Raw genomic sequence first — 26,406 nt, forward strand, 5'->3', positions numbered from 1 at the left:
AATATTTTGTTCAGAAAAACCCTCCCCACAGAAATGGGTTGTTAAAATGCTTTTGCCCCTTACAAGACTTCCCTAGTTTTAAGATTTGAATCTCTTATTTTCTAATGGTTTTAATTCCAGCGGGAGAGAGTTATCAGTTATTGTTTCGGGAGGGAAGCTAAAAGAGTCCAAGGTATGAAACTCCAATGTTATAATGATATTACCATTTAAACTAATTTAAAAAGAAAAAAAATGAAAATTCCCCAAATCTGTTGACAACCTCTTTATTTGCTTGCTTATTGTTAACCTGTCAAGAAATTGGAGGAAATCAGAAAGAAAGTTTTGTTACCACAGTCTTAATGAGGCTTAAATCATTGTGGAATATAAATAAGTGCAGTTTGCCCCTGTTGATGTAATGAACTTTTGCAGACTGCAGTCCATTGTGTAGCAACATCAGAAAAATACATTACATGTTTGTGTTAAGAACTTGCCTAAAAAGAATGCAGGATCTGTACCAAAACCCATGAATTCCTTGGCTCTTGCTCAAAATTGGGAGCTGCTAGCAAAGAGACTTAAGGATTCAACCTTTCGCTCCAATTTTAACTTTCCCACACCTGACATCATTGGCGTGCCTTCAGTACAATTTTGTGGAAGTCTTGATCCACCTATGAAGTTTCCATTCCAATTATTACTTGGACCAGTAACATTACTGGATTTCTGAAACAAGTCGCTTACTGTAATCTGCCTAATGAATTAACTTAATTTTTTTAGTTAGTTCAATCTATTCAAGCATAAACTAATCAAATGGGTGTGGTGCACATAATAGATAAGCCACAAATAAACTAAAAGATTAACGAAACAACAAAAAACTTAGTGTATTTTGCAAATGAAGTTGCTAGATTGTTATTTGACTTGGTCAGGGTGTTATGTGAAGACAGCAATTGGGTTCCCTTCATTTGAAAGAAATGGTTAAGATGAAAGTGCCAGTTAATATTAATCAAACGCATATTTCTAATTGAACCTCTGTTGATGCTGTATTGTACTGAAGAGTTTCAAATGCCTTTTTTACAAAAGAAAAAAGAAAAAGACTGAAAATCTAAGAAAAGTTAAACAATAGTTCATCAATAACTTTATTGTCTTAAAAATGACAACCTGTAACTGAGACCAAAATACTTTCCACTGTACACCATTCATTATAAAGCATACACCACATGTTGTCTACAAAATTCAAAAAAAGTATTTTCTTGAAAATGATATAGAGTGTGCTTGAGAGGTCATGCTTTCATGTTTTTATTTTACAAATGTTATCCATATTACAATATCGTGTTACAAATAAATTTTAATGGGAGAGTAGGTCAGGCTGCTGACATCCTATCCTTTGCCATCCCTGCAGGATCATAAAAATGTTCAATCAGAAGTAAATCCACACATATCAGCCTGTAAATGAGATTGAAGTTGTTGTGTAAAATCTGTTTTAGGTAGAAAACAGCTATTGCGGCCAGCAATGTTTGTGATATTGAATGAATATTATACTTTTTTTAATGCAGGTTTTTCATCAAAATATATATCTTAGTGCTGGCCAGAACAAATAAGGGGGGAAAGTTAACTTCTTATCTGCAGGCAACCTCCCAAATACCCCACAAAAAGGCACATTTTTAAAATGTTATGGAAAGAAACAGATCAGCTGTTCCAAAATTCCCAATGTATTGAACTAATACTCTGCAAGTAATGGCCTTTGGAGCTGTTTCTTCCCTCAGAAAAAGATTCTTAGAATATAGAATAATAGGGTTGGAAGGAACCTTGGAGGTCTTCTAGTCCAACCCCCTGCTCAAGCAGGAGACTCTACACCATTCTGGACAAATGGCTATCCTGTCTCTTCTTGAAAACCTCCAGTGATGAAGCACCCACAACTTCTGGTGGCAAGTTGTCCCACTGATTGTTTTAACTCTCAGAAAATTTCTCTTTAGTTCTCTCCTTAATGATCTTCCATGGGTTACTTCTTGTCCTGTTGTCAGGTGCTATGAAGAGTAAGTCAACCCTTTCTTCTCTGTGGTTCTCAAATATTGCAAGACGGCTGTCATGTCTCCCCTAAACCTTACCTTTGTTAGCGTAGATATATTTAATTCCCTCAATTATACATCATATGGTTTAGCCTCCAGGCTCATTTTTTTTTTGTTCTCTGCACTTTTTCTAGGGTTTCAACATATTTTTTATATTGTGGTGACCAGAATTGTATGCATTATTTCGAGTGTGGTCTTCCTTCCTAATGTCACTTTCCAAATAGTAAATACTTAAAGAGTGCAGACATTTTCACCCTGAGTTCATTCACCCACTTTCACATCCTTTCCTGGCTTGCTCATTTCAGTGAAAGTGAAGCCATGATAAGATAAATCAAACCAGAGGCAGGAACCAGCAGCCCACAAAGCATCATTGAAGAATTGGTAGAATGTTCAACAATACCATGAGAGCCATAACCTACTTGGGTATTTTACTGCTGGAATGGGACTTCCCGAAGCGACACTTTTAAGATGTCATTAAATATGCTTAGAGCTCAGCCAAATGCCTGGTCCTAAAATATTATATAAGTAACTCTCAATCCCTAATTATATGAGTGTGATAATCCAAACAGCTTGCTCTCCCTGTGGAGTGACATGTGACTGTAGACTTTCCTGTAGCAATGTAAACCCTCTTCAAACTAATAAAACAGCGGGCTAGATAAAGTTTGCTACTGTGGAAACCACATTGCTTTCCTCACTAGTGATTTACAATGGCATCCAAACATTTTTCTGCCAGTAACACTAATGAAGTGAGGCTTTATACTGCCACAAAGATGATTGCAAGGTGGCCTAAGAATTACCCAGTCCATTGTGACATGTGAAACAGCTGGATATTTTGCCAAAGAAACCTAAGGGATGGAAATGGCAACAGGCCAATCTTATTATTCAGAAGTCAGTCCACAGCTTAGTAGGATTTTAGGCTAAGTTAAATTTGCTTGCAAAGACAACCCGAATCTCTTGGCACTATCATCAGTTGATAAAGTACAGCTATTGGCACAACACACTGAATCAATCACATTTGTAGCAGAGCTTGTTCTGCATTCTCAACCCACTTACTGACCAATCCTGCAGGCAGGGAACCTAGAAAATTGGATGGAACAGCACCAGGATTACGTTTCCTTTGGCATGGTGTGATTCCATCTTGCACACAAAACCTCTGAACCGGAACTGCCAAAAGCCCCTGGGTCCTTCAGAAGTTTTGGTCAGCCCTGCAAACTTTTTGCCATTGCCCCCTTTTGGCTGAGGCTGACTGAAGCCATTGGCAGGGAAAGTACCGGGCACACAGATGCTCAACTGATATTTCTTGCGGGCAGACCTGAGAATACCCTGAACTTAAGCAACTGGGCGAACAGCTTCCCCTTTCTCTAGCCCTGGGTTACTAGCCCTGGGATACGGTATGTCGGTTGAATTGAGTATTATACTCAGCAGCTCCTCCGAGCGAGCGAGCGGAAGGAGAGAGTTCACTCCGAGGAGGCTAGCAGCTTTGGTCACCCCCGGGTCGTGTCCGACCCGCCCCCGGCCCTATGGCATCCCCCCCCCCGGTTCTTTTTATTTTTATTGCTGCTCTTTGGCCCGGCAGCCGCCGCCGCAGCTGCCGGTGTCCTGATCGCTCTGATCGTCCGTGAAGCAGACGTCGACGTCGCTCTCGTTATCCGTCTTTGGCTCCTGGAGCTCTTCGGCGCCGCCTTTGGGCAAGTTCTGGCCCGGATGCCTGGACTTGACGTGCCTTTCCAGGTCTCGGCGCCTGACTAGGACCTTGCCGCAGAACTCACAGCGATAGGGGGTGTTGCCTTCGGCGTGCAGGCGGATGTGCTTGTTCAGGTTGCTGGGGTCGCCAAAAGGCCGCAGGCAGACCTTGCACTTGAGCGGCTTGTAGCCGGTGTGAGTCCGCATGTGGATCTTCAGGCCGTACTTGCGCGAGTAGAGCTTGCCGCAGTAGAGGCACAGGTGGCCCGTCTTAGGTTTGCCACCAGCCGGGCCCGCCGGCCCGGCCGGCAAACTCTCCAGGCGGCCGCGGCTCTTCTCGGCCGCCGCGATCTCCGAGAACTGATGCGTGTGCAGAGCCATCTCGCGGTCGACGCCGGCTAGCGAGCCCAACTCGGCCGGATGGAGGCCCGCCGCGGCGGCTCCGCCGAAGTAGGGCGCCGTCTCCGGGTACTTGAGGAGATTGCCGAAGTGGAGGTTGAGCGGGTAGCAGGGGGCGCTGTAGAGCAGCTCGCCGTTGTAGACGGCGAAGGAAGGCAGGAGAGGCGGAAGCGGGCAGTCCCCGGACGGCGAGTAGGGCGCCAGCCCTTCAAAGGGCGGCAAGGCGGCGAAGCGCTCCAAGTGGAGTCCCGCGCCGCCCGCCAAGCGCGGGTAGCGGCCCGAGGGGGGAGAAAGGTTGGCCGAGAAGCCGCGTTCCACGTGCTTGAAGGCGGCGTTTTCCTCGAAGGGCGTCAGGAAAGGGAAGCCCCGGACTGCGCCGGAATAAGCCAGCCCCGCCGCGGAAGAAGAGGACGGCGGCGGGCCGGGCGGCGGGTGGGGGGACGGGTGGCATTTGGTGTGAGGAGGCGGAGGCGGGTGTCGGGAGCCGCCGGCCTGGCTACATACGCGGCCGGGCTTGAGGCTCCCCAAGGCTTTGCTGAAGCCGCCGCCGCCGCCGCCTTTGCCCTCTTCCCGAAAAGCGGCCGAGTCTTCTTTAGCCAGGCCGGTGGGCTTGAAGGCCGACCTCACTCCGGGATAGAAAGACAAGCCGTTGCTGCCTCCGGAGGTGCTGCCCAGCAGACCCCAGAACTGTCCCGGGCCCCGTCCCGAGCCCACGCTCATATCCAAGGCTCGCTCCTGGTCGGCCTTGGCGGCTTTGCGCCCGCTCCCGCCCGCTTTGGCTAAAGACGGCGAGCCGGCCGATTCCCGCTTGACGGCGTCTCGGGACGCGGCCGGACAAGGGGGCTTCGGAGGCGGCGCGGCTGCCGGTTTCAGAGCTGTAGCGAAGAGCTCCCCGGGCCGGTGGTGGTGGTGGTGGTGGTGGTCTGGCGCTCCTGCAAAGCCGCGGCCGTGGTTCAGCGCGCAGTGGAAGTGGACGTGGGCCTTGAGGCTGTTGGGATGCTTGTAGGTCCGCCAGCAGTACCAGCAAATGTAGCGCTCCTCGCCTGGCAAGGGGAAAAAACAAACCGGGAGAGCTGTTAGCACAAGCCGAAATAGGACAAGCGCGACTTGACAAAAGATTTCAGGATTTGAACATAGGAAGGGAAGGGAGGTGATGGGGGGCGGCTGAGGGAAATCTGTTGAATCGCAGGTCAGTGTAACTGCTGCCTGTTAGTAGTTCCCTAATTAGTTGTTCCTTTGGGCTCCCACTTTCATGAGTCCAAACAATTTCCCAACAATCTCTGAATTGGCAGGCTTTGGTTCACCCTACTAATATATCGTATATACTAATATATCACTTTAGTCTCCATTGTGTTGGTAAGCAGGGTTAGGCGGGTGGGTGAGCTTGCCCTAAAGCACATTTGCTAGTAAAGTAGAGTATCAACCTGTAGTAGTTCTGGATATTGCAGATGATTCTTTTCTCCTTCTCATTACAAAATGAGAGCAAATTCTATAAATCTGACATAATTGTGACTTCTCCATTTCTTATTTCTAAGCAATTGTAGTCGCACAACTGTTGTGAGAATGGTAGAAGTGGTAGAAAATGTGCCATCATAGAAATAGAACTTTTGAAATAGTTTAAGTAATATACCTCTACAGTCCTTAGAGACACAAATTCAATACATTATCGTTAGTCTCATAGTCAGCCAGATGTTTAGATTAGATTTTTAACCCACCTATTGATTCCTTTCCAAGAACTTGGGATTAGCAGCTGTTTTTGCATATATAATATTATAATGATTATTATTATTTCCAAACTTTAAGTTAACAGGGCTTGATTTTAATTTATTTATTTTTAAGACTCTTTTTTAACACTGGAGATCAAGAATAATCTTTTATGGTTAGTTCTACAGTAACAAAAAAATTTTTTTGCTATTACACTAGAAACTGAAAAGGCAACACAAAGGAGAATTGTCAAGTTTGATCACGTTAAAAATAATTCTGAATGTAAAATAATTAAAAGATAATATGGGTGAGTCATTTAACAATCATGGCAAGCCTGACTTATCTCTAAAATGACATGTACTGAACCAACATTTCTTGGCCAAGTTTGGGGTCCTCTAAATCCCATTTGTCAATTTCAAAAGAGACCCTCATATTGCGCATCTAATATTTTGGAAAGCTCTGGGTCCTCACTGGTAATTCCCCTTAATTATTTTATCAGTACTCCCAGCCCTGTTCTGATCTATTTATAGATTTCAGCAACTCAGGTCATTAATGATGTACTATTTTAACTGATTTAACATGAAGCACTTGATCTGTCTGGCAACCAAAAATCTGAACTGACCAGCCCAACCCATAGTACAAGTGCTGGAAGATGCATGCACATAATGTGCAGTTACTGGGGAAGCCAGATTGCTTTCCTCTTACCTGGAAGCTATCTTCCCCTTGATTACAACTGCAAGAATTGAGTTCTTGTCCTGAATGCTTTTGGTATCTGATTAACTGAGCAGGCAAGGATGTCACAATCAGCTATCTTGAATTTAAATTGAGTCAGTAATAAAATTACAAGTTCTTTTATAAAATGAATCAACCTATTTCAGTCTCATCTCTTGCCTTCTGTCAAAATAAGTTTGTCTCTCTGCATATGTTAATTAGTTCTTATGCATATCAGGTATACTGCGGACTCTATATAATTGCAACTTTCAGATTTTATAGATGATTTTTGAATTTTGTTTGATGGATTATTCTTTGTAAATGCCATTTCACTCCCTCTCCATTTTTTCTCCCTACTCTTTATGAGCAACAAGCACAACCACTAGCGGTGCTATAGATAGACAAATCATATCTTGTTACAAAGTGAGATGCCTGAATTATCCTATTCTGGAAAGCCTAATGATGTCCTTTCGAATGTCAGGGGTTTCCATAGTCACATCTTCCAATGACGCATATGTTATCTTGGGCAGCAAGAGCTTTCTGCCTCTATTCAGGATAAATAGCCAATATTTACACAAACAAATACATGAAATCGGATGTTTAAAATGTCAACATTCATAAAACAGCAGCAAAACTCTTCAACCTCCCAAGATATTCTGTCATGCTTTATGGTAGCCATTCTTGAATAAAGACTCTTTATAGACCCTTTATATGATTATAATTCACAAAATTCCTGAGGAAATAGTTGCATTTTTGTTAAGAAAAAAAAATCAACATTTGTGGGCTAATTGATTCACCAATGCAATAAATGTATCTCTTATCTTTCAATACACATATTCACAATGCTCAGTTATTTCCAATTTCATCCCCCATCACTTTTCTTCACAAATTGCTCTTATCCAAATCAAGCATGCATGTATACATATAATTGATTGAATGATATATTTGTTACTCCTTTAAAGTGCCAAGGGGTATTTTGATATTCTTTGCAAGTTTTGGCTTGCTTCAGGCATCCTGTGAAAAGGTATTTTGTGTGAGCCAACTTACGCCACTGAAAATCAGTTCATCCTCTAAGGTCTCATTCTTCATAAGAAAGCATGAGTTTAACCAGTGATACGTTGTTATTAATTTGGTGCCAAACATTATGCTTCCTTACACAGAAATACAGCTTAGTAAATACAAGCAGACCTGCCATGCTTAAGGCTGCAGTTTCAAAAGATCCTTGTAGCTGCTTCTTTGTAATCCAAACGGTGGACAGCATGATCCCTCAACCACTTGTGAAATTTCTATCCCAATTTTCTGTCCAGAAGGCAGTGGAATGATCAAAGCTTTGGGGAATCTGAATCGGGTTGCAATAGTCAATCCGCATCTGACTTGGTTGAGAATAGTGGAAAGACTGGATAATACGTATGGGTTTCAGTTGTGGGCACCTTTCTCCCTTGAGGACTTTTCTCCTTTTTGGGGGGAGGAGAAGGGGCGAAGAAGTGACAGCGGAGCAAGAGCAATAAAGCTGGAGAAGGCGGCGAGCGCTGCAGCGAGGCTGCTTGTTGGACTTAGAAGAGGCGGCCAGCGCCAGCAGCTGCCGCCTTCACGCTCGGGTCCGGCGGCCCATCTGTTGACGCGGACAGAATAGGTGGCGTATGTCAGGGAACGGACTCGGGGAACAAAGGGCAATCTAACGCTCATGAACCCCTCCTTACCAGGCAAGACAATGGCCCGGAATAGATGGATGGGCCATAAGGAATCTAATTTAAAAGGCAATGGCCTTCGAGCTCCCTTCCTGAAATGTTTAGCTTGTTCCGAAGTGAGTGAAAGCGTCTCGGCTCAGGTCGGGTGAAGTTTCTGGCCATTGCTGAGCCGTCTATGTTCGCTGTGTCCTGTGGTTTATGGGTGGAGAGGAAAAACGAAGAGTGTTTGCTGGCCAGTGATATTAAATCTTCTGTGGGGGAAACCTCACTAAAGTAAATTTCGGGTTTGAAGAGAAGACCTTAATCATCATCATTTGATAGGGAACCAAAAAGTTAGTTTGTCAAACGGCAGGCAACAAAAAGATCTGGAAGGGGTTGCAAATTCTTTCTGAGTCGAAATTTAACACGAATTAAAAATAAGACCTAATTGCTGGTCACCCAAGAATGAACATTCCCACCAATCTGGGGATACAGCTTTTTTCGGATCACAGGCTTGGGGGGGGGAATAGACATGGAAGTATATTCCTAAAGGAATATTCCTAAAGGAAACGCTGGGTGAAATACAACATCTCACAAATAAACTAATAGTTGTATTCCTATAACAGCTGGGGTGGGACTGTTGCGCTGAGAAAAATAGGGCAAACACTATCCTTCAGTTCTTCAGTTATTTAAGTCCAGACTTAATTACTATTTGCAAATACATTCTGTGACTGCCTTAATTGGTGGCTAATTAAATCCATTTGAACCTGTTCTTTTTAAAAAAAATTGGAGATGGACCTTCGTGCTAGTTTCCCAATATTTTTTTTAAAAAAACTTGAAGAGATTACCTCCCTTCTGCTGAAAAAAAACCACATGTATTTATTATTAATTAATTCATTTATTTTTTCAATCAGTCGATTGATTTATATGGCTGGTCATCTCTCAAATGGGACGTTGGGGGTGGGAGGTGGGGAGAACAAAACTTAAAAATCTTTAAAGTCAGCAAAACAAAGCTGGTTTTTTGGAGGCCCAGTAGAAACCGTTTTAATGCATTGATTGGAGTGTATATTTCCGAAGCAAGGGAACCTCCAAAGCTCAGTTTGCAGGCGCAAAGGTTCTCCTTCACTCCGCCTAAGCACTAATCTGGTACAAACATAGTTCACATTTTCTGCTAGGTTCCCTTACGCGGCTTCTGTCCACTTGTCTAATGAAGGGTTCTCCCAAACTTGAAAGCTTGCAAATACTTTATAAAACTTATGGGATCTAATAAAGTGTTGCTTCCGTATATTGGGATTTTTTTTTCTCTTGCTTGCTGACTCAACTGGCCAGCGAAGCTCAGGATGGGCGGTTCTTAACAGCTTTGGGTTTTCTGTCTGTAAGTGAGGAGAGTCCTGGTCCAACACATTGTAAGAAGTTCAGGTTGAAAAAAGGCATCCCCAAATACAACTGGGCTGCTACCCAACGTCCTTGATCGTCATCAGCCATTCTGGCTGAGGAGGTCCAACAAACTTCATTTTAAGTGTTTGAGTTCCCTATTTCTCCCTCCCACTGGCTATCTCCAGACTTTCCCCCTCTAATCGGCTTCCTAATTCGCTTCTACATGGCTCACTTTTGAAACGATAAGGTGCGGGCGGGGGGAAAGGAGAGAAAGGAAAGGTCATCATCTCTTCAGTATTCGAGTGCGTTAGAAATTGTCCGCTCTCAGTCCAAATTAGTGACCCGTTTATTTTGAAAGAGTAGGGAAGAAAGCAGGTGAACTTTGCTAGGAATGGAAGACTAGATGTTAGAAATTGTGACTGACCTATAAGTTTTAAGCGGCGATGGCTTGGAAATAGTAGCAAGCCTAATTAGAAAGTTTCTTGGTTCCTGCCCTCCACCCCACACCAGACAGAAACACACCCGCTTTCAGCCTGCTCCTAAGAGCCTCGTTTACTCAATCTGCACCTCGTTTACTCAATCTGCACCGGCTGAATGGAGCAGTTCAAACACTTCCAGTCGTCAAGGCCACAGTCTTTCCAAGCCGTTTGCTCTGCCACGTTTCCCTCTCGACATGTTCTATATGCAAAGGGACTTTTCCCCCCAAGGGTAGATGAGAATCTCTTCGAGTGAAAAGGATCGCTCCCCGCGGCCTTTGAAGGTTTCCTAAGGTCATTTAAAGCGAGGAGCAGCCGGAGTTACGCGTTTCAGATTAGCAGCATCCAGAAGCAAGGATGGAAGTTTGAGGAATGGCCTCGATCAATAAATAAAGAGTAACTGGGGAGTGAGTCTCACTCCTTGCCAAGGATTTTGCTGCCCTGCGGCACATTCACTGGGAACCAGACCTCTTTGGTTCTAATTGGATTAACTCTACATTTAAAAACTCCAGAGAACGCTCAGTTCATGGGGACGTTGTGGGCAGCTCCTGGCAACAGCAGGAACCTCATGGCGAAGTATGGGTGATTAAAAGAACAATTTTAGAAAGGCTCTTGTATTATTAGTTGTCATGTTTAGAACGGCCTAGGTCAGCATTCGCTTAATGAAGCAAAGATCTCATCACTATCTCAGTGTGAGAGTAGACCAAGAAAAAAAAATTGCACCAAGAGAAGAGTGCGATCCTGAATTGACTGTCTGATTGCAGAGCAGCTCAGGTACCACCTTACCTTCATACCCAAAGGCAATTCTAATTGTGGAGTTATGGTCCAGTGGTGGCCCCTTGGACCATAACTCCACAGTTAGAATTGCCTTTGGGTATGAAGGTGGATCTAATGAGACGTTCTCCCAGGAAAAGGGAGAAGGATAAGGAGCTTAATGCGAAACATGCAAGGTTGGGCAAGGTGGCTGAGTTTTTTTTTTAAAAAAAGAAAAGCTAGAAAGGGTGAATCCTAGTTTGCATTTAGAAGGGAGACTGCTAGGAAATCCCAGAACTCTAAACTAGACTACGAAGGTTTTTTTTAAAAAGCTTTAGGCTCCCTGTATGATTGCCCAAAAAACCACCTGTTATTGGCTTGGTTACTCTCCTGCTCCTTATCCTAGAATAAAGTGTTGAGGACTTTATCATAAAATTGCTGTAACCAACATTGATGAATCGCCCAAAGAAAGAAATGTGTCCCCAGGGTTAGAAAGATTGAGGGGGAATAATGAAACAATGATATCTCTTAAAAGGGGATGTCGAACGTTTTTGAACAGTGGCTGATTGAGAACATCAAAGTATAACGTGCCAGAATAGGTTCTGTACAAGAAAGTATGCACTACAATCCTGCATACGTAAAATCAGAATTTTGTTCCCATAACAATCTAGGACTGTGTTCCCTGTCTGAAGTCTACTCTGGCTTCTTTGAACTCAGAACTGGAATTTGCATCCAAGTTGGAAAATGCTAGATTGAAACTTTGGAAAGCAATCACTGACATCAGGAGTAGACTTTTGGTGGAGACTTTTTCCATTCTAGCACATTGACTGAGAGCATGCAAATTATAACACAGGGTTTCTAGACAGGAGATCAAAGCCACGCCAGATTGGGGCTGCCTATAAGTTAAATCAGAGGTCTCCAGTTTGGCAACTTTAAGACTTGTGGACTTCAACATAGCTAGCTGGCTGAGGAATTCTGGGAGTTGAAATCCACAAGTCTTAAAGTTGCCAAGTTTGGGGGCCCCTGAGTTAAATAAATAAATCCCAGAAGGATGGAATGAGCAATTGTGGACTTTGCAGGCAAAGAATCTGACCCACTGCTGCTTGATAGTGGCTATTTCTAAGAAATGTGTTTTTTTAAAAGAAAAGATTTTGCATTGCTGACTCGTGAGCCTTTTTTTCCACCCCACCGAGACTCTGCTCCGACCATTTCTCAGCCTTTTGAAACAGGGAATATAGAGCAAACCCTACCATAAGCTTAAAAAGGAAACTAAAAGCTCCAAGCCCCACCCCCAACCACAAGAAACTTATCTCCGCCCCTTTTGTTTCATTGAACCACTGAAGCCCTCAGGTTCCCCCCAAAGCTAAGGTTGGTTTCCAATCATCAAAGGTGGCCCACTTAGTCTTCCTTAATTCTGTGCCGTTTCTCTGCAGGAGAGGGGGGAGGGGGCACTGCCCAGTTTAATCAAGAACAAGGGAGGTCCATTTTACTTTGCCATCCTCTCTTTTACCCGCTTACTTTCCCCTCCCTTTCTTTCTTGCAGAATAGATCAACCTAAATCTGCCAGTTACCATTTTTACACTGGTAATTTGGAGTTGATCCGACTGATCCTTTTCTTCCGGTGTAAGTCCTAGCGGGACGCAAAGAAATACCTTGATATCGAGAAATTCACCACCACCACCACCACACACACACACACTGTAGGATGGCTCGGTAGGATTTACTGCCAAATAAAGGCTCTGTAGGCTTCGTGTTTAAAACGTAAATATGTTGCCTGTTAGGGCTGTTCACCCATCCATCTTTCAGGAACCTTGGCTTGCCATCTCAAAGGTGCATTTTTTTTTTCCAAGAGGCAACTGGCCTTTCTGGTTTTGCTTTGAAGACGTTTCTTCTCATCCAAGAAGCTTCTTCAGCTCTGACTGCTCAGGTCAGAGCTGAGGAAGCTTCTTGGATGTGAAGCGAAACATCTTCAAAGAAAAAACAGAAAGTCCAGTTGCCTCTTGAAAAAGTCTCTTTGGGACAACCATGACCTGGATGACTGAGAATCTCCATAGAGGCTTGGCTTGTCATCTAAGCCAGCAGAGACGGAGCTTGTCTTCTCCTGGTTATACGGGATAAGCTATGAGTGGGGCGGTAGGAGGCTTGCGATGGCTTCGCAGCTTCCTATCCTATCGCCTCCTTAGCACTGGAGTTGAACGCGTGGCGCGATAAGGCACAGTCTTTTCCCGAGGTTGAGCCCGAGTCGCGGGTGTGTCCGCTCTTGCAGGAAAGCCAGATCCTCAATGGGGGTTGTGGGGTTAATCCCATTGGGCTCAATAGGATCGAAGTCCTACGAATTAAAGACCTTTGGGACTTTAAACAGAGGCGGAACGGACGGTTCCCCCAGGGGAAAGTTAGCTCGCAAGACATCCAGGGACTGGAAGTGGCCAGAGTTGGCACCGCTTCCCGGCAGTGCCAAACTCCGCTCGCCCGCAGGAGCCTACCTTTCTCGTCGTGGGTCGGGGTCGCCGTGGCCGGGATATCAAACCACTCAGCCAAAGCGTTGGAATACCACACGGTCAGCTCCTCGCCCGGCTGGACGTCTCGCAATGCCCGGTAGAAAATCTGAGAAGAAACGAGAAACTGAGACCCTCAGCGGCTCAAAGGGGCAAAGCTTGCCACCTCCAGACCCGGACGGTGCCCCCTATCCGCCTCTCCAGTTACCGGGAGCAAGCTAGGAGGCCAGTACCTGTCCCCCCGGCAGATCTGCCACCGCTTCCAGGGTCTGCTCTTGCGCGTGTCGGGCAGCCCGGATTAGCCCGATCCATTCCACGGCCGAGGCTCCCGCTTCATCCACCAACTCCCCTCTCACCATTCTCACCTGGAAAACAGGGAAAGCCGGTCAATTTTAGGACCAGAGACTTGGCAATTGGCTTGCTCTGCCTTGCAGGACGCGCGTTCGTAAAAACCGGCATTCCAATCCCTGGACGGGATCTAACTCGAGTTCCTTCTCCCTGGATGAAGGTCCACAAAGCTGGACGCTAGGAAGGACTCCTGCCGTTTGCAAAGAAAAGGGACCTATCGGCGGGCTGAGCTGCTTAGTCAACCTGCTGCAGCCAGGAGACGATTGCCAGTAGCGCCAGGAGCATCCACTCCGAAGTAAGTTCCGTCGGGGCTTATCGCTGGGTCAAGGTGCAGAAAATCACACCCTTAGAGGAGCAAACATCGGCCACTTACAGCCGCTGTTGCAAATGCAACGTCTGAATGAGACGAATGTTTTCTTTTAATGGACATTGGATTTATTAGAGCGCTGAACTGGCAAACACCTATGCAGTCGGTAGTAAACGTAGATTGTCTTTAAAGAAGTAGTAACTGTGGAAGAGAAGCCTAGTGCTTGATTTGGTTTTCGTTTATTTCTGCTAAAAGACCCTCAGAATGGATTTGCCTAGGCACCGTGGGGTAAAGGAAGGGCCAGATCTACTTAAATTGAAGGGCTAGTATTCAGGTGATAGAGCTACTACTGTGGCCATAAAGGGTCTTGTCTCTTTCCTCGAAGTAAGTCCTTCTGAGTTTAGAAGAACTGAGGCTTCCAACTGGTTTGTGCTGCTCTGTTTTCTCACAGCGGGCAGAAAGTGACAGATCTCCCTCATGTTGCTTCAGAAAAATTCTGGCAAGTGAAAAAACAAAGGGTGGGGGAATACCAGCACTTCATTTTCCTTTCACTTCCTCTGTCTGCCCTGACTCTACGACTTGAAATGTTTAGTTGCAGACACCTTTCAAAATGCTTTATTTTATTAATGTTTTCCACCCACCCAGGCAAATCTGTGCACCGATTTCCTGGCTTCAGTCCCCTTCAGTGCAATTAATGAATGAATCATCTCAACAGAGAGGGACGGTAGGTGACTCGGTTTAGTCACCAAATCTCTCTTGTCTTTCATTAATCTGCTTGAACATGGGGGTGGGGTGGGGGAGTGGGAAAGAGAAGCTACCTCGTTTGAAAGGCTGAGCAATAAACATCGTTCTTACAAAGACATGCTAAAGGGAGCAATTGAGGGAGCCAGATGAGAAATAAATTTGAAGACTCTGGCAGAGCGTTTAAAAACAATTAAAGGCTATTCAGAATCCAAGAAGGGGGCGGGGGGGGGGGGGGCACTTGTGACAGATCGCTGGACTTGGGCATCAAGTTGCCTCCTCTTAGATTCATCTGGACAAAGTCTCATATTCCTACAACACCATTTCTATTCTGGAAGCCATTTATGGGTTTGGGATGCCAAAATATTACTAATGTCCCACAGAGCTGGGTTTTGGAAATAGTCCCGGTTCCTTTTGCTAAATAGAAATATTTCATCCGGATCAACATGTTCTTATTATTATCGTAACTCAGAATTAAAAGAAGACTATATCAGCAATGGCTTGGGATGTGCAAGCAGGCATCTCTTCCAACATACCCAAAGCTCCATTGACAAAACTTGCCTAGTTATTCTTTGCATCATACCTGACCTTGACAAAGACGGGTGAAAAATTAGGCGATTCTATGAATCCACAGCTTGCAAACTTTTTTTTTTTTTGCTCTCTATACCTGTGCACGTATGTGCTACCACTGTGGGAGTAAGTCTCTACTGGTGCCTCGGGGAAACTGCCTGTAGGGTGGCGGTGCTCCAAGACGGCTTACTTTGCTTTAACAAGCTACCCGCTCACACTTCTGCCAGTCTCTCCTACCTAGAGGACCCGGTGCTGCCACCACTTTCTCCTCACTCCGACGACCATCCCGACACCTCTGGATCATTTAATGACTGCTCTAATTATGAACCCCGCCCTTAGGTTATTTGGGAAGAGACATCGAGGGGTGGGGTGGGGGACTTATTCTGAGTGTCAAAAGCCATTCGGGATGGAGAAGGAAAAATAATGCGTGCCAGTAAATTTATGTTTGTCTGTCTGTCTGTGGGTCTGTGGGTCTGTCTGTCTGTGGGTCTGTCTGTCTGTGTTTGTGTGTATGAGGTAGGTTGAAATACCAAGCACCCAAAACCAGCTCTCTCCTTAAATCTAAACGTCTGAATGGCGTCAGAAAGAGGGGGTCACCCATCCTAGAAACCTCAGAGATCCAAACCCTTCCCTGCCCTTTTCCTTCCGCGGGCCGGAGGAGAGAAGAAAAATAGGGTTTCTTGCTCGCTGTTTCCCCCATCCCACCCAACCCCCACACCCCCAGAAGGGATCAGCTCCCCTTTCCTCCTCTCCCCCGACTGGGCTTACGGGTTTGCCCCCTGTGCTTTTCCGCCCAGGTGTGGGAGCAATACCTTTTTCTTGGGTCCCGGCTCCCTGCGATCGGACAGGTACTTGCCCAGTTTGAAGGTGCCGGGCACAGGACCCAGGCGCAGGCCAGCCGGGATGCTGCTGTCCGCGGTGATGCCGAGGGCGGACGGGGGGGCCCGGCTGCTTAGCATCGCTGCCTCTGGGCAAAGGACCGCGGCGCTGGGAAAGCTGGTCCCGCTCTGGACGCACTTGGAGTGAGCGGAGAGCGGCGGCGGCGGGGGTTGAGCCGCCCTGGTCTTCTCTCCGCCCGCCAGAGTGACGCGGCCGGGGGTGCGCGCCGCCTTTTCAATTGCTTACACGGGGTAGGGCTCTCCCCTTGGCACGACCGTGCTCCAGGGCGCCCGGTTGGGGCGGCGAGGGAAGTTGAGCGCTCGGAGCAGCTGCCGAGTTCCATGCGAGAGGGTCACATGGCGCTTTTCCCGACCCTTTTCCTCCTCCTCCTCCTCCCCCCTCACTCCGCAGCGCATAATCAAGGGCCTTTTTTTTTTTTCTGGAATGGGGCAGCCAACAATGGCCCAGGCGACCTTCCCATTCCTAAAAATCCAATTTGTCAAGGGCAAAGAAAAGACGCTGGTGAATCAAAGGTCTGGAGAGACCATTAATCCTCAGCATGAGGGATTGTCCCCGAGACAGTTACGATATTTTAAGTGACAAATCCACTGTATAATTTCTCCATAAATTTTACTTCCTCCGATTGTTCCTCGACAAACCAGTTTTGGAAAAAGAAGGGAGTGTTTTAAGTCTACTTGGCTGAGCCTTTTGTACACCAGAAGACTTCAAAGATTTTTAATTCACCCTCCTTTTGCGGGATTGTAAAGGCCATTAAACAAAGAGGGGCTGGGGTGGGGGTTGGGGGGAAATGTTTGGAGGCCTTGTTAACTTCTATTGATTCCTGGCGTGTGCCATACAGAAATTGGGCAGGTACTTGATGGGAAAACACCAGAAAATGCTTACACTTTTAAAAAGGAAAGAGCAACGCTGCTATATGGCCGACTTCAGGGCTCCTTTAAAGGCCAGAAGTTTACTTAGAGACCTGCTTCGTTCCTTAAGTCTCCTTTTCTTCTGGACTCACCTGTCCGAGAGCCAGCGTTCCTCTTTCTTGGAAGCATTTAAAAACGTGGCAGAAATATTTTTTTCTGAATTTAAGGAGCTAGCATTGGAACTCAGATAAGGAAGAGAAAGTATAACAAGACCAGAGATTATGAGAATCGCTTCTCCTTTGGCGTGCATTTCCCATACCTTGATTCAGGAAGCACATTTTTTTTTAACTTCCAAGTCTGTTATTCTGTTTATTTAGAACAATAAATCGAAAAGCTACAAGTCTGGATCTCTACTTAACAAAACCAAAGAGTCTGGCAAATTATTTGCACAAAGAGCAGCATATTCAAGACTTAGAGGAGGAAATAATCATGGGATAGAGAGAGCTAATACAAGATAGTTAGATAGCTAGAGAGCAGATAGGTAGATGAGAGAGAGAGGGGGGGAGAGGGAGAGGGAGAGGGAGAGGGAGAGAGAGAGAGATCCATTTGTATTAGTGAACCGCCATTAAATATTTCAACAGAACCGTAGAGAGAGCAAAGGGTTGCCCACATTTCAATTCAATGTATTTTCAAGTCAGGCCTATTGAAATAACTGCATCTTTCTCGGAAGATAATCTTCTTACAGTAATCTTACAAAACGCTTTTCTTTGGGAGGAAATGCCAATGAACTCAGGGGAAGCCAGGAGTTGACTGCAGGACTTTAATACAGGGTGGGAATTAAGCGTTAGGTTTCAGTCCCATAGTTGGGAACTAATATTCTTAAAATTTAGTAGGAAGGAAGCTCTGTTGAAACCCCTGGGGCTATCTATCACGGAAGGATGCTTCTGCCCTTCACACGGCAGTGACAGATGTGTTCCGGTCGCTTTTCCTGGAGAATTTCAGGCAGCTCTTGACGGCCCAAAAGCTTCCTGTTCCATCCCGCACCTCCCCTTCCATGCAGATTTATTGACTCGTAATACCAGGCCTTCCCTCCGAACAGGGATTTATATATAAGACACCTCAGCGCTTGCGGAAGGAAAAGGCGACGCCTTAACTTTCCTTCTGCGAACATTTTAAGCAATTGGTTGACCTAAAGCTACTTCTAAGACCCGGCACAAGAAAATCGGAGACAGACGTCAGGAAGAGATCGTTTTCGTTTCCTCGAAAGTCTTAGGGCTGCCCTGAAATCGATTAGGAATGAACTGCCTTCTGGGTTAAGGAAAAGTTTTGCATTGGCCCTCAAAACTTTGAGCAACTGCCTGGTCTTGGCCTAACCAGGAGTCACATGACTTGGCGCCTCTCTACCAGGCTATAGGAGCCCCCATTCAGCCCACGGAAAATTACTTCCCAATTTATTTGTACCGTATCGAAGGCTAACCCTGTGAAGGTTTGATTGGCATTCTATGCGCCGCTACGGGATCGCAAGGCCGATGGTCCCTTTTCCCGTTTTACAAGATGGAAAAGGGGCTTCGCGCAAAAGCCCCAAAGTGACTTGGTGTTTTCGGTCGCACGTGCGAGATGTCGGCGAAGAAGACCTTCGCCGCGCCGTTTCTTGAGAAAGGCTGGCTTCTGCCGAGCCAGAAGAGGCCTCCGTGCGCGGCTGCATTGTGCGATCTCTCGCTGTCTTTGCTCCCTTCGCTCTCTTCCCAGAGTTTCGACGAGCAGCAGTTGCACCACCGGCGAACATACCGGAACGAATCATTTGGAGGCAAGCCAAGGAGACCCCCAAATAAAACCCATCTGCTTGAAAAGGATTTACTTCCCACTAGTTATGCAAAGGCTTCGCGGCCTGGCAGGCCGGGATAAGCCCGTCCCTTGGAAGTTACATTCAAAGGGGCGGGCTAGGGCTGACTTTCACATAACCTTTGGGACAGGGTCTCCGAAACTCTAAATTCAAAGGACCCGATCCGGCGGAATTCGGCGATCTCACTAAAAACCTTAAGCGAGGCTCGGGTTGGTTTTCTTTTTTTTTTCTGCTTTGCTTCAATCCGGTTTCTGGGGGAAATCTAAAACTGTGGAATCACCTGCAGCGAACTCTCTCTTGCGTCTAGATCTGCAGCCTATTGTGTGGGAATCGGGCTTAATCTGATTACTTAGTTACCAAACCCTAAGCTAAGGCACTCTAACTTGGAAGGGAAGAGAAAAAGCTCTCGCGCCCTTTGAAAATGTTGCTGAAATAGTGGGCTTCGACCTTTGTATCTGGGTTCTCCCAGTGTGGATGGGGGTGGGTGGGCTTGTAACAGGACTATCCTGGGCAAGTCAATTCCATAGTCTGCTGCACCTTATTCCAGTGCTGTTCACTGTGGTCCCTTCAGTTAATGAAAACGCGAAGTATTGCTTGACTGAGCAAGTCTTAAACTGATTTCCTTCAGCTCCAATGCACAATGTGGAGGAGAATGGGCTGATTTTTCACACAGATAGGAGTGGTTTGACCTGCAGGTCCACATTGGCTTAATTTATTGAACTTTGTTATTTGAACATAGCCCCAGATCAATTGTCATTTCCTCAAGATTAGACAAACAAAAAGTTGATCTGTTAGAAACATATCACGCATTCCCCCCAGATGATTGCTCCTTTAGGTCACATCTTTTAGTTGGGAGACCACTCTCTTGGCAATTGGAAAGACTGATTTTGTTATATCTGGATTCTGGCAAAGTACAGATATTTTTTCTATTTAGATCCTATGTTTCTTTTTAAAAAAAAAAAATCAGACGTTGGTCCTTAAACTATTAGGAATTGCAGGTGGAGTGGAATACATGCATACTTGGTGTGAGAATAATTGAACCAGTGGGACACCTCTATAAACAATCATGGACTGCTCAGATACTTAAATGTCTGGTAGGAGAGGCCTGGTGATAATTAGAAATAGCACCTGTTGAATTCAAGAATTTATTCTACTTAAGAGGGCATCCAGTTGTAATTCTTTAAAACAAATGGGAGCAAGCAGCAAGAGGAGGAGGAGGAGGAGGAGGAGGAGGATCTAGCAGACTCAACTTGCATGAAAACAAGCTCAACTTCATTAGGAGTGTGATTAGACACCTAATTTCAAAACTGCTATGTTGCAGAAACTAACCTGTTTCTCATGTCTCTTTGCTGTCACCTAGCTGGTCCAGACTGTTACAGTTCATACATGATAGCTGAAAGTTAATTTTGATCAAGTTAGTCCATTTCCTTCCCAATCACTATGCTTCAATTTTCAACTAAGTGTCGAATCAGGATTCCTTCAGTAGCTTGAGGGTTAAGGAATTAAGGGGTATATCCTACCTTTTCTTCCCCAGGATGCTCTCAAATATTGAGACCCAAACCTTTAAAAATCTGGCAGTTTTATTATTTGTTTATCAAATTTTTATGCTGCCCAACTCACTGTAAGCAACTTATTATTCTCAAGGAGATATTTTGGTGGGTTAGAGACCTTTCTGATCTTGCCTGCAGTTCCAACCTGGTTCTGCTAAGAATATTTGCACCTAGATCCTTCCAGAGACTGCAGTGTGCTAAGTTAGACTCTCATCATGCTTAGGAAACACTGATCCATTTTATTTATGTACCAAACTAATAGTCCAATTCTCAAGAATTTTGAAAGAGAATCTTTTCAGACCTTTTAAGGGTCTGAAACTGCACAACACACACACACATATGCAGCGAGGTCTCCATTCATTTCCCTTTATTCATGGACTTTTAATTTCATGGACAAAGAGGGAGTAAATAAGAAAGCAAAAACTACATTAAGATAGGATGCAGCAGAAAGTGGTGGCCTTGTGAATATTTTGTCACAGGCATTTTTCACAGACTCTAAAAAAGGAGTTTTTTTTTTTTTTAGGTAAATCTTTTTTTAAGGACTCGTTTAAGGACTTATTTAAATCTCGTTTTCTTTAGGACTTTTCCTACAGGCTCTATCCCTACTTTCAGAAATCAGCGGAACCTACTTCCTACCATCCCCTCGAAGCTGCTGTTTCCACTGTTCCCAGTTTCAATGGGATGGAGACTTTTGAGGCAGCATCCAAACGTCCGGGACTGGAGAGTGGGGATCCAAAGCTGGACTCTCCCCCCACCCCCACTCTCTCCTTCTCCCTCCCTCTCCCTCCACATTTGGGTTGGCTTCCGAAATGTCTCCTTCCCTTTAAGGCCAGATTGAAGATGACCTAGTGATCCCCTCCCTCAGCAAAAAAAAAAAAGGGTGAGGGGCAATAAATTCTAGCCGAGGACAAGAAGGATAACCTCTGGCCTGCCGGCTTTCGGATGAGGCCCGGCACAATACACGGCCGCTCGCTGCAAGCGGACGAATCGACCGGAGTGGGGAGGAATCTCGGTTAGAGCTCAGAGTGGGATTCTCGCCAGCCCCGTTCAAGTCAAAGAGCAGGAATCTAAACCGTCCTTAAAACAGCGGCTGGAAGAGAAAGGGGCTTGAGGACCGAGCCTGTATATGAAACCTACTGGTCAATCCAGTCTGCGCCCCATCCCCGCCAAGGAAGGGAAACATGGGGGGAAGGAGCACCAAGAAATATATCCCACGAGTCTATTTTTTTATTTTTATTTTATTGCATTCGTAGAGCTGCATTGCTCCAGAGCTGCTTTCCTATAGTAATAAATGCCTGGGGGGGGGGGGGGAGGGGGGCGGGAGGAGGCGGAAAGGTGATTATATATATTATATATATGGCCGTTCCTTCCTTAAAAAAGAACACAAAGAGTTTGAAATCAACCTAATGTGCCCATTGGAGCAAGCCACGTCATAAAAGCTTGGGTGTTTACCCAAAAGAAGAAAAAAAGGGGGGAGTGGAGGGTGGAGGGGAGAGGAGGAGAAGGAGACTTGGGAGCAAATGGGATGGAAAATTAAATGAAATTAAATAGCTTGAACGGTTTTATTGTCCCTTATTAAAAGGACACATTAATTACATGCTTCTAGCTTTATTCCGAGACAATGTGGGACTCACAACATTCCACTAGTCCCTTTTCAGACACTTCAACTGGGCCGCTGGAAAGACCAGTTAAAAGGGGGAAATCACTTTTGCCCAGCGACCAAAAGATTCTCCCCCCCCTCCCTTACTGAGCTTTCTCTCCCTTTCTCCCTCTCTGTCTCTCTAGTTGAACTGCCAACGCCCCCAAGGGAACCCAAGGGAAAGCTTTGGCTCAGGGCTGGCTCTCTTTTGGCTTGAACAGGTTGCCCCATAATGAGGCATGAATGTTAAGGAACAACAGCCGTCCAAAGAAGCACAGTTGTGCCTAGCAATGTCCCACCAGGGAGCTCCATTCAGACCATCAAACTGCTTCAGCAGTGAGAAGATTCAACATTACATTCAAACCAGCATGAATGCCTGTATACAGCGCCAGCGCCATTATGTTGGGGGAAAGAAACACGGTGATGCTTAAACAATAAAGGGGGGGGGGAGAAAGGAAAGAAAGAAAGAAAGAAAGAAAGAAAGAAAGAAAGAAAGAAAGAAAGAAAGAAAGAAAGAAAGAAAGAAAGAAAGAAAGAAAGAAAGAAAAGATTATTCAGTGGCTCAGATTGTTCCCTTATAAACAGAACAGAGCTGGCAGTGTCAGTCCTGTTGGACTTCAAAGAAAGATGCATTTCAGCCACAATTTCTCTCTTCCCTTTCTCACGCACACACCCCCAGGTCTAATATTCACTTTCGAGTTTCTTCTTTCTATTCAACTTCATGTCAATCCCTTCACCCCATCGCCAAAATCCGAAGAAAGTCAATCGGATTATTGTGACTGGTGGTACAAACAAATTGTATAGCTCAATGGACATTTGACATAGCAGTTAATCAGAGTCAACAAACCTTGCATAAGGATAAAAAAAAAACATTTGTACCTGAAGACTTTTTCCCCATCTCTAATATTGTATTCTCCACTATGAGGGTGAAATAAGAAGCGTAAATTTATTTCCTCTTAACCCATATTTTCCTCCACAAATATAGATTTAGCCAGCTAAAACTCTTTGATGTTGCATTTTTTTAAAAAAGCAGCACGTGAGAAAAATGATATTTTTCTTAATCCGAATGGGGGACAAGGTTGACATAATTTTTAATGAATCTTGCTCTAAAGGAAGCATCACTCATTTGATATATCTGTCCCTATGGAATGTTAGCTAGTATACACTTTGATCATCCTGAGATCAAGAAGGAAGGTGAAGGAATAAAGCTTGTAGCCAACTGCAAAGTTTGGGTATGGGAATCATACTTCAGAGGTTTCTCCTACACATAACACAGGAAAACACACGCGCGCACACACGCAAGGTAGAAAACGACGGCAAACTTCTGTTAACGGATCTCACAATTCTTCATTCGAGTTTTGCCACATGGGTAAAGCAGGCCTAAGAGTTGCCAATGCTCGCCAGTACGTCTGGATTACAACTCCTAGCCCTTGCATATCTATATAGTCCATGCCCGGAAAGCATCAGTTTGGAGAACATTCCCCCCACTCTCTAAACTAGCCCTTTTATTGGAGGCGGTGTGCACCCCTCGACTCCACCCTCTACTACCCCAACAGGCTCTGGGCTCCCTTTGCTTTTCTGGGCGAATCCAGTGGATCGAGGGAGAGAGATGCGTGGGTAGAGCTAAATAAGGGCGATCGGACACGGGCGGGTTTGGTGGCGGGTGGTTCCCCAAAGTACCTGCGCGGGAGAGAGACAAGAGGCGGGTGGGATATTGGGGTGGCTTTTAAATAATAATTGGGCTTCCACGGCAGTTGACACGGCGGTCTCAGCTTGCACAAGCCTTGGCACAAGATTTCTTTCCCCGCCGGGTTCCTGGTCAGCGCGGGCTGAGGGGGGGGGGGCATTCGGCGAAGAGCCCCTTTTTTCTCCCCTTCTCCTCTTTGCGCGCGCATCTCTCTGCGCGCGACCCGCCCGCCCCAGTCGAAGAGCCGCGGCTGTATTTGAAAGAGCTCACAATCGGGCGTTTTCAAGTAGGGGGGGCGGGCGGGCGGCCACTTGCCGCATCACGTATTCAAAGTCTGTCGAGAGTCGCCTCCTTTCAGCGTCCAGGCCCTCTCCCGGCTCCCGCCCTCGTTCCCTCGGCCCACTTATCTCCCGGTTGACAGGGTGCGAAGAAAAGTCGGCCGCCTTGGGGGTTGAATGGCGATGTTTCGGTGTCGCCCTTATAAATTCATATCTTTTCTCCGACCCTCGCTTTCCGAGGCGCCCGGGCCTCAATTCGATTTTCCTTGCTGTTGGGCACATTTAGCGGCGCCTCTATGGGCGAAGTTCATTTCTAGGCAAATGTATTCAAGAGCCGAGGGCCGTGAATAGGACCGTGTGTCAGCCGCCCCTAATTGGGATTAAAGCACTTCGCACCAGATGCGGAGAGTGACAGAAATTCTCAGGTCGCTTTGTGTGGAGCCTTCGACCAGCCTGGGCGCGCCTCCGAAAGAGGAGGAGGAGGAGGTTCGAGCAGCCGGGCCCGCCCCAGAGCCACACATAAAAGGAGCCGGGGAAGGCCTAAGACGAAAGTTCGCCTCTGGCTTTCCCTCTCTCGCGGCCTCTCTCGGGCCTTGCCAGAACACCAAAAAGCTCCTGTCAGCTTCTGGGAAGAACGAGGCGGAGGCTGGGAGACAAGGGAGGGGCCCTTAAAAAGCGCGCCGCAAACGGCGTGACCTCATTAGACCCTCGGGACGGGTGACGAGCGGGCCCCACTTGAATCTAGCTTGCTTGCTTGGAAAGGGCCCTCCCGCTCGGAATTTTTGCGCGGGAAATTGGGCGCGATGCCGAGGCTCCGTCGGATCCTGGCGGACCATGGCTGGAGAATGGATGGACGAGGAAGTCCTAGTCGGCTCAGGGAGGAGGGAAGCGACCGGGCGGGTGGCAGGGCTCGCGGTTACAGATAGTCCTCAAATCACAATGATTCACTTAGTGACCGTTCAAAGTTAAACGGTATGGAAAAAACTGACTTATGACCATTTTCCACACTTATGACCGTTCCAGCATCCCCGATTATGTGATTTACATTTGGATGCTTGATAACTGACTAATATTTGCAGTGTCCCAGTATCATGTGATCACCTATTGCGACCTGACAAGCAATCAATGGGGAAGCCAGATTCACTTAACAACTGTGTTACTAACCTAACATCTGCAGTGATTCACTTAACAACTGTGGCAAGAAAAGTTGTAAAATGGGGTGGTGGTGAAACATAACAAATTTCTCATTTAGCAACAGAAATTTTGTGCTCAATTGTGGTCATAAATTGAGGACTACCTGTATTGAAGAATCACAGGGTCTGTTCCTGCTGCCCAAGGGAAGAAGAAAACAGGTCAGGGTGGTTAGGAGCCGGAGCAAGAAGTCCTTGAAAATATTTGCCACCCAGAGTTACTCTCTTAGCTTTCAGTCACATCGAATTACTTATGTCCCACTTTATTAGTGAGATTTAAATCCCAGGTTTTGGCAGGAAAGGCCCATGTGGCTACCCTGGCTGATCTCAGAAAACTAAACATGGACCAGCCTGGAAGGCCAGCAGGAAGGGAACTGTAACCTAGAGTAGGGCATTTTAAGAACAAACAAGAACATATAATAAAAGAAGTTTGAACACACAGTTTTGTATTGTATCAAGAAAACAATATGGACATTTCTGTGCATACACCAGAGATCAGTTGCTTCCAGGGAGACATTATTTTTCTCTCTAACAGCTCAAGGCTATATACACTGCTTAAAAAAATAAAGGGAACACAAAAATAAGACACCCTAGATCTGAATGAATGAAATATTCTTATTAAATACTTTGTTCATTACATAGCTGAATGTGCTGACAACAAAATCAGACAAAAATTATCAATGGAAATCAAATTTAGCAACCCATGGAGGTCTGGATTTGGAGTTACACTCAAAATTAAAGTGGAAAAAAACACTACAGGCTGATCCAACTTTGATGTAATGTCCTTGAAACAAGTCAAAATGAGGCTCAGTAGTGTGTGGCCTCCACGTGCCTGTATGACCTCGCTACAATGCCTGGGCATGCTCCTGATGAGGTGGTGGATGGTCTCCTGAGGGATCTCCTCCCACACCTGGACTAAAGCATCCCCCAACTCCTGGTCAGTGTGGTGCAACATGGCATTGGTGGATGGAGTGAGACATGATGTCCCAGATGTGCTCAATTGGATTTATATCTGGGGAACGGGCGGGCCAGTCCATAGCATCAATGCCTTCGTCTTGCAGGAACTGCTGACACACTCCAGCCACGTGAGGTCTATTATTGTCGTGCATTAGGAAGGACCCAGGGCCAACTGCACCAGCATATGGTCTCACAAGGGGTCTGAGGATCTCATCTCGGTACCTAATGGCAGTCAGGTTACCTC

At 45.9% G+C, this 26,406-nt stretch overlaps 1 protein-coding gene across 1 annotated transcript; it reads right to left on the bottom strand.

Moving 5' to 3' along the window:
• Window positions 1-1,055: 1,055 nt before the first annotated feature.
• On the bottom strand, window positions 1,056-16,324 carry PRDM13 (PR/SET domain 13). The gene is made up of 4 exons (XM_026726532.2): window positions 16,083-16,324; window positions 13,538-13,669; window positions 13,293-13,413; window positions 1,056-5,164 (listed from the first exon to the last, which is right to left on the bottom strand). The coding sequence occupies exons 1-4, from the start codon at window positions 16,227-16,229 to the stop codon at window positions 3,591-3,593; spliced, it is 1,974 nt and encodes a 657-aa protein (XP_026582317.2). The 5' UTR covers window positions 16,230-16,324; the 3' UTR covers window positions 1,056-3,590.
• Window positions 16,325-26,406: the final 10,082 nt, after the last annotated feature.

This window comes from Pseudonaja textilis, chromosome 1 (assembly GCF_049901715.1).
Source record: "Pseudonaja textilis isolate UNSWEBS1 chromosome 1, rPseTex1.2, whole genome shotgun sequence".
NCBI lineage: Eukaryota > Metazoa > Chordata > Lepidosauria > Squamata > Elapidae > Pseudonaja > Pseudonaja textilis.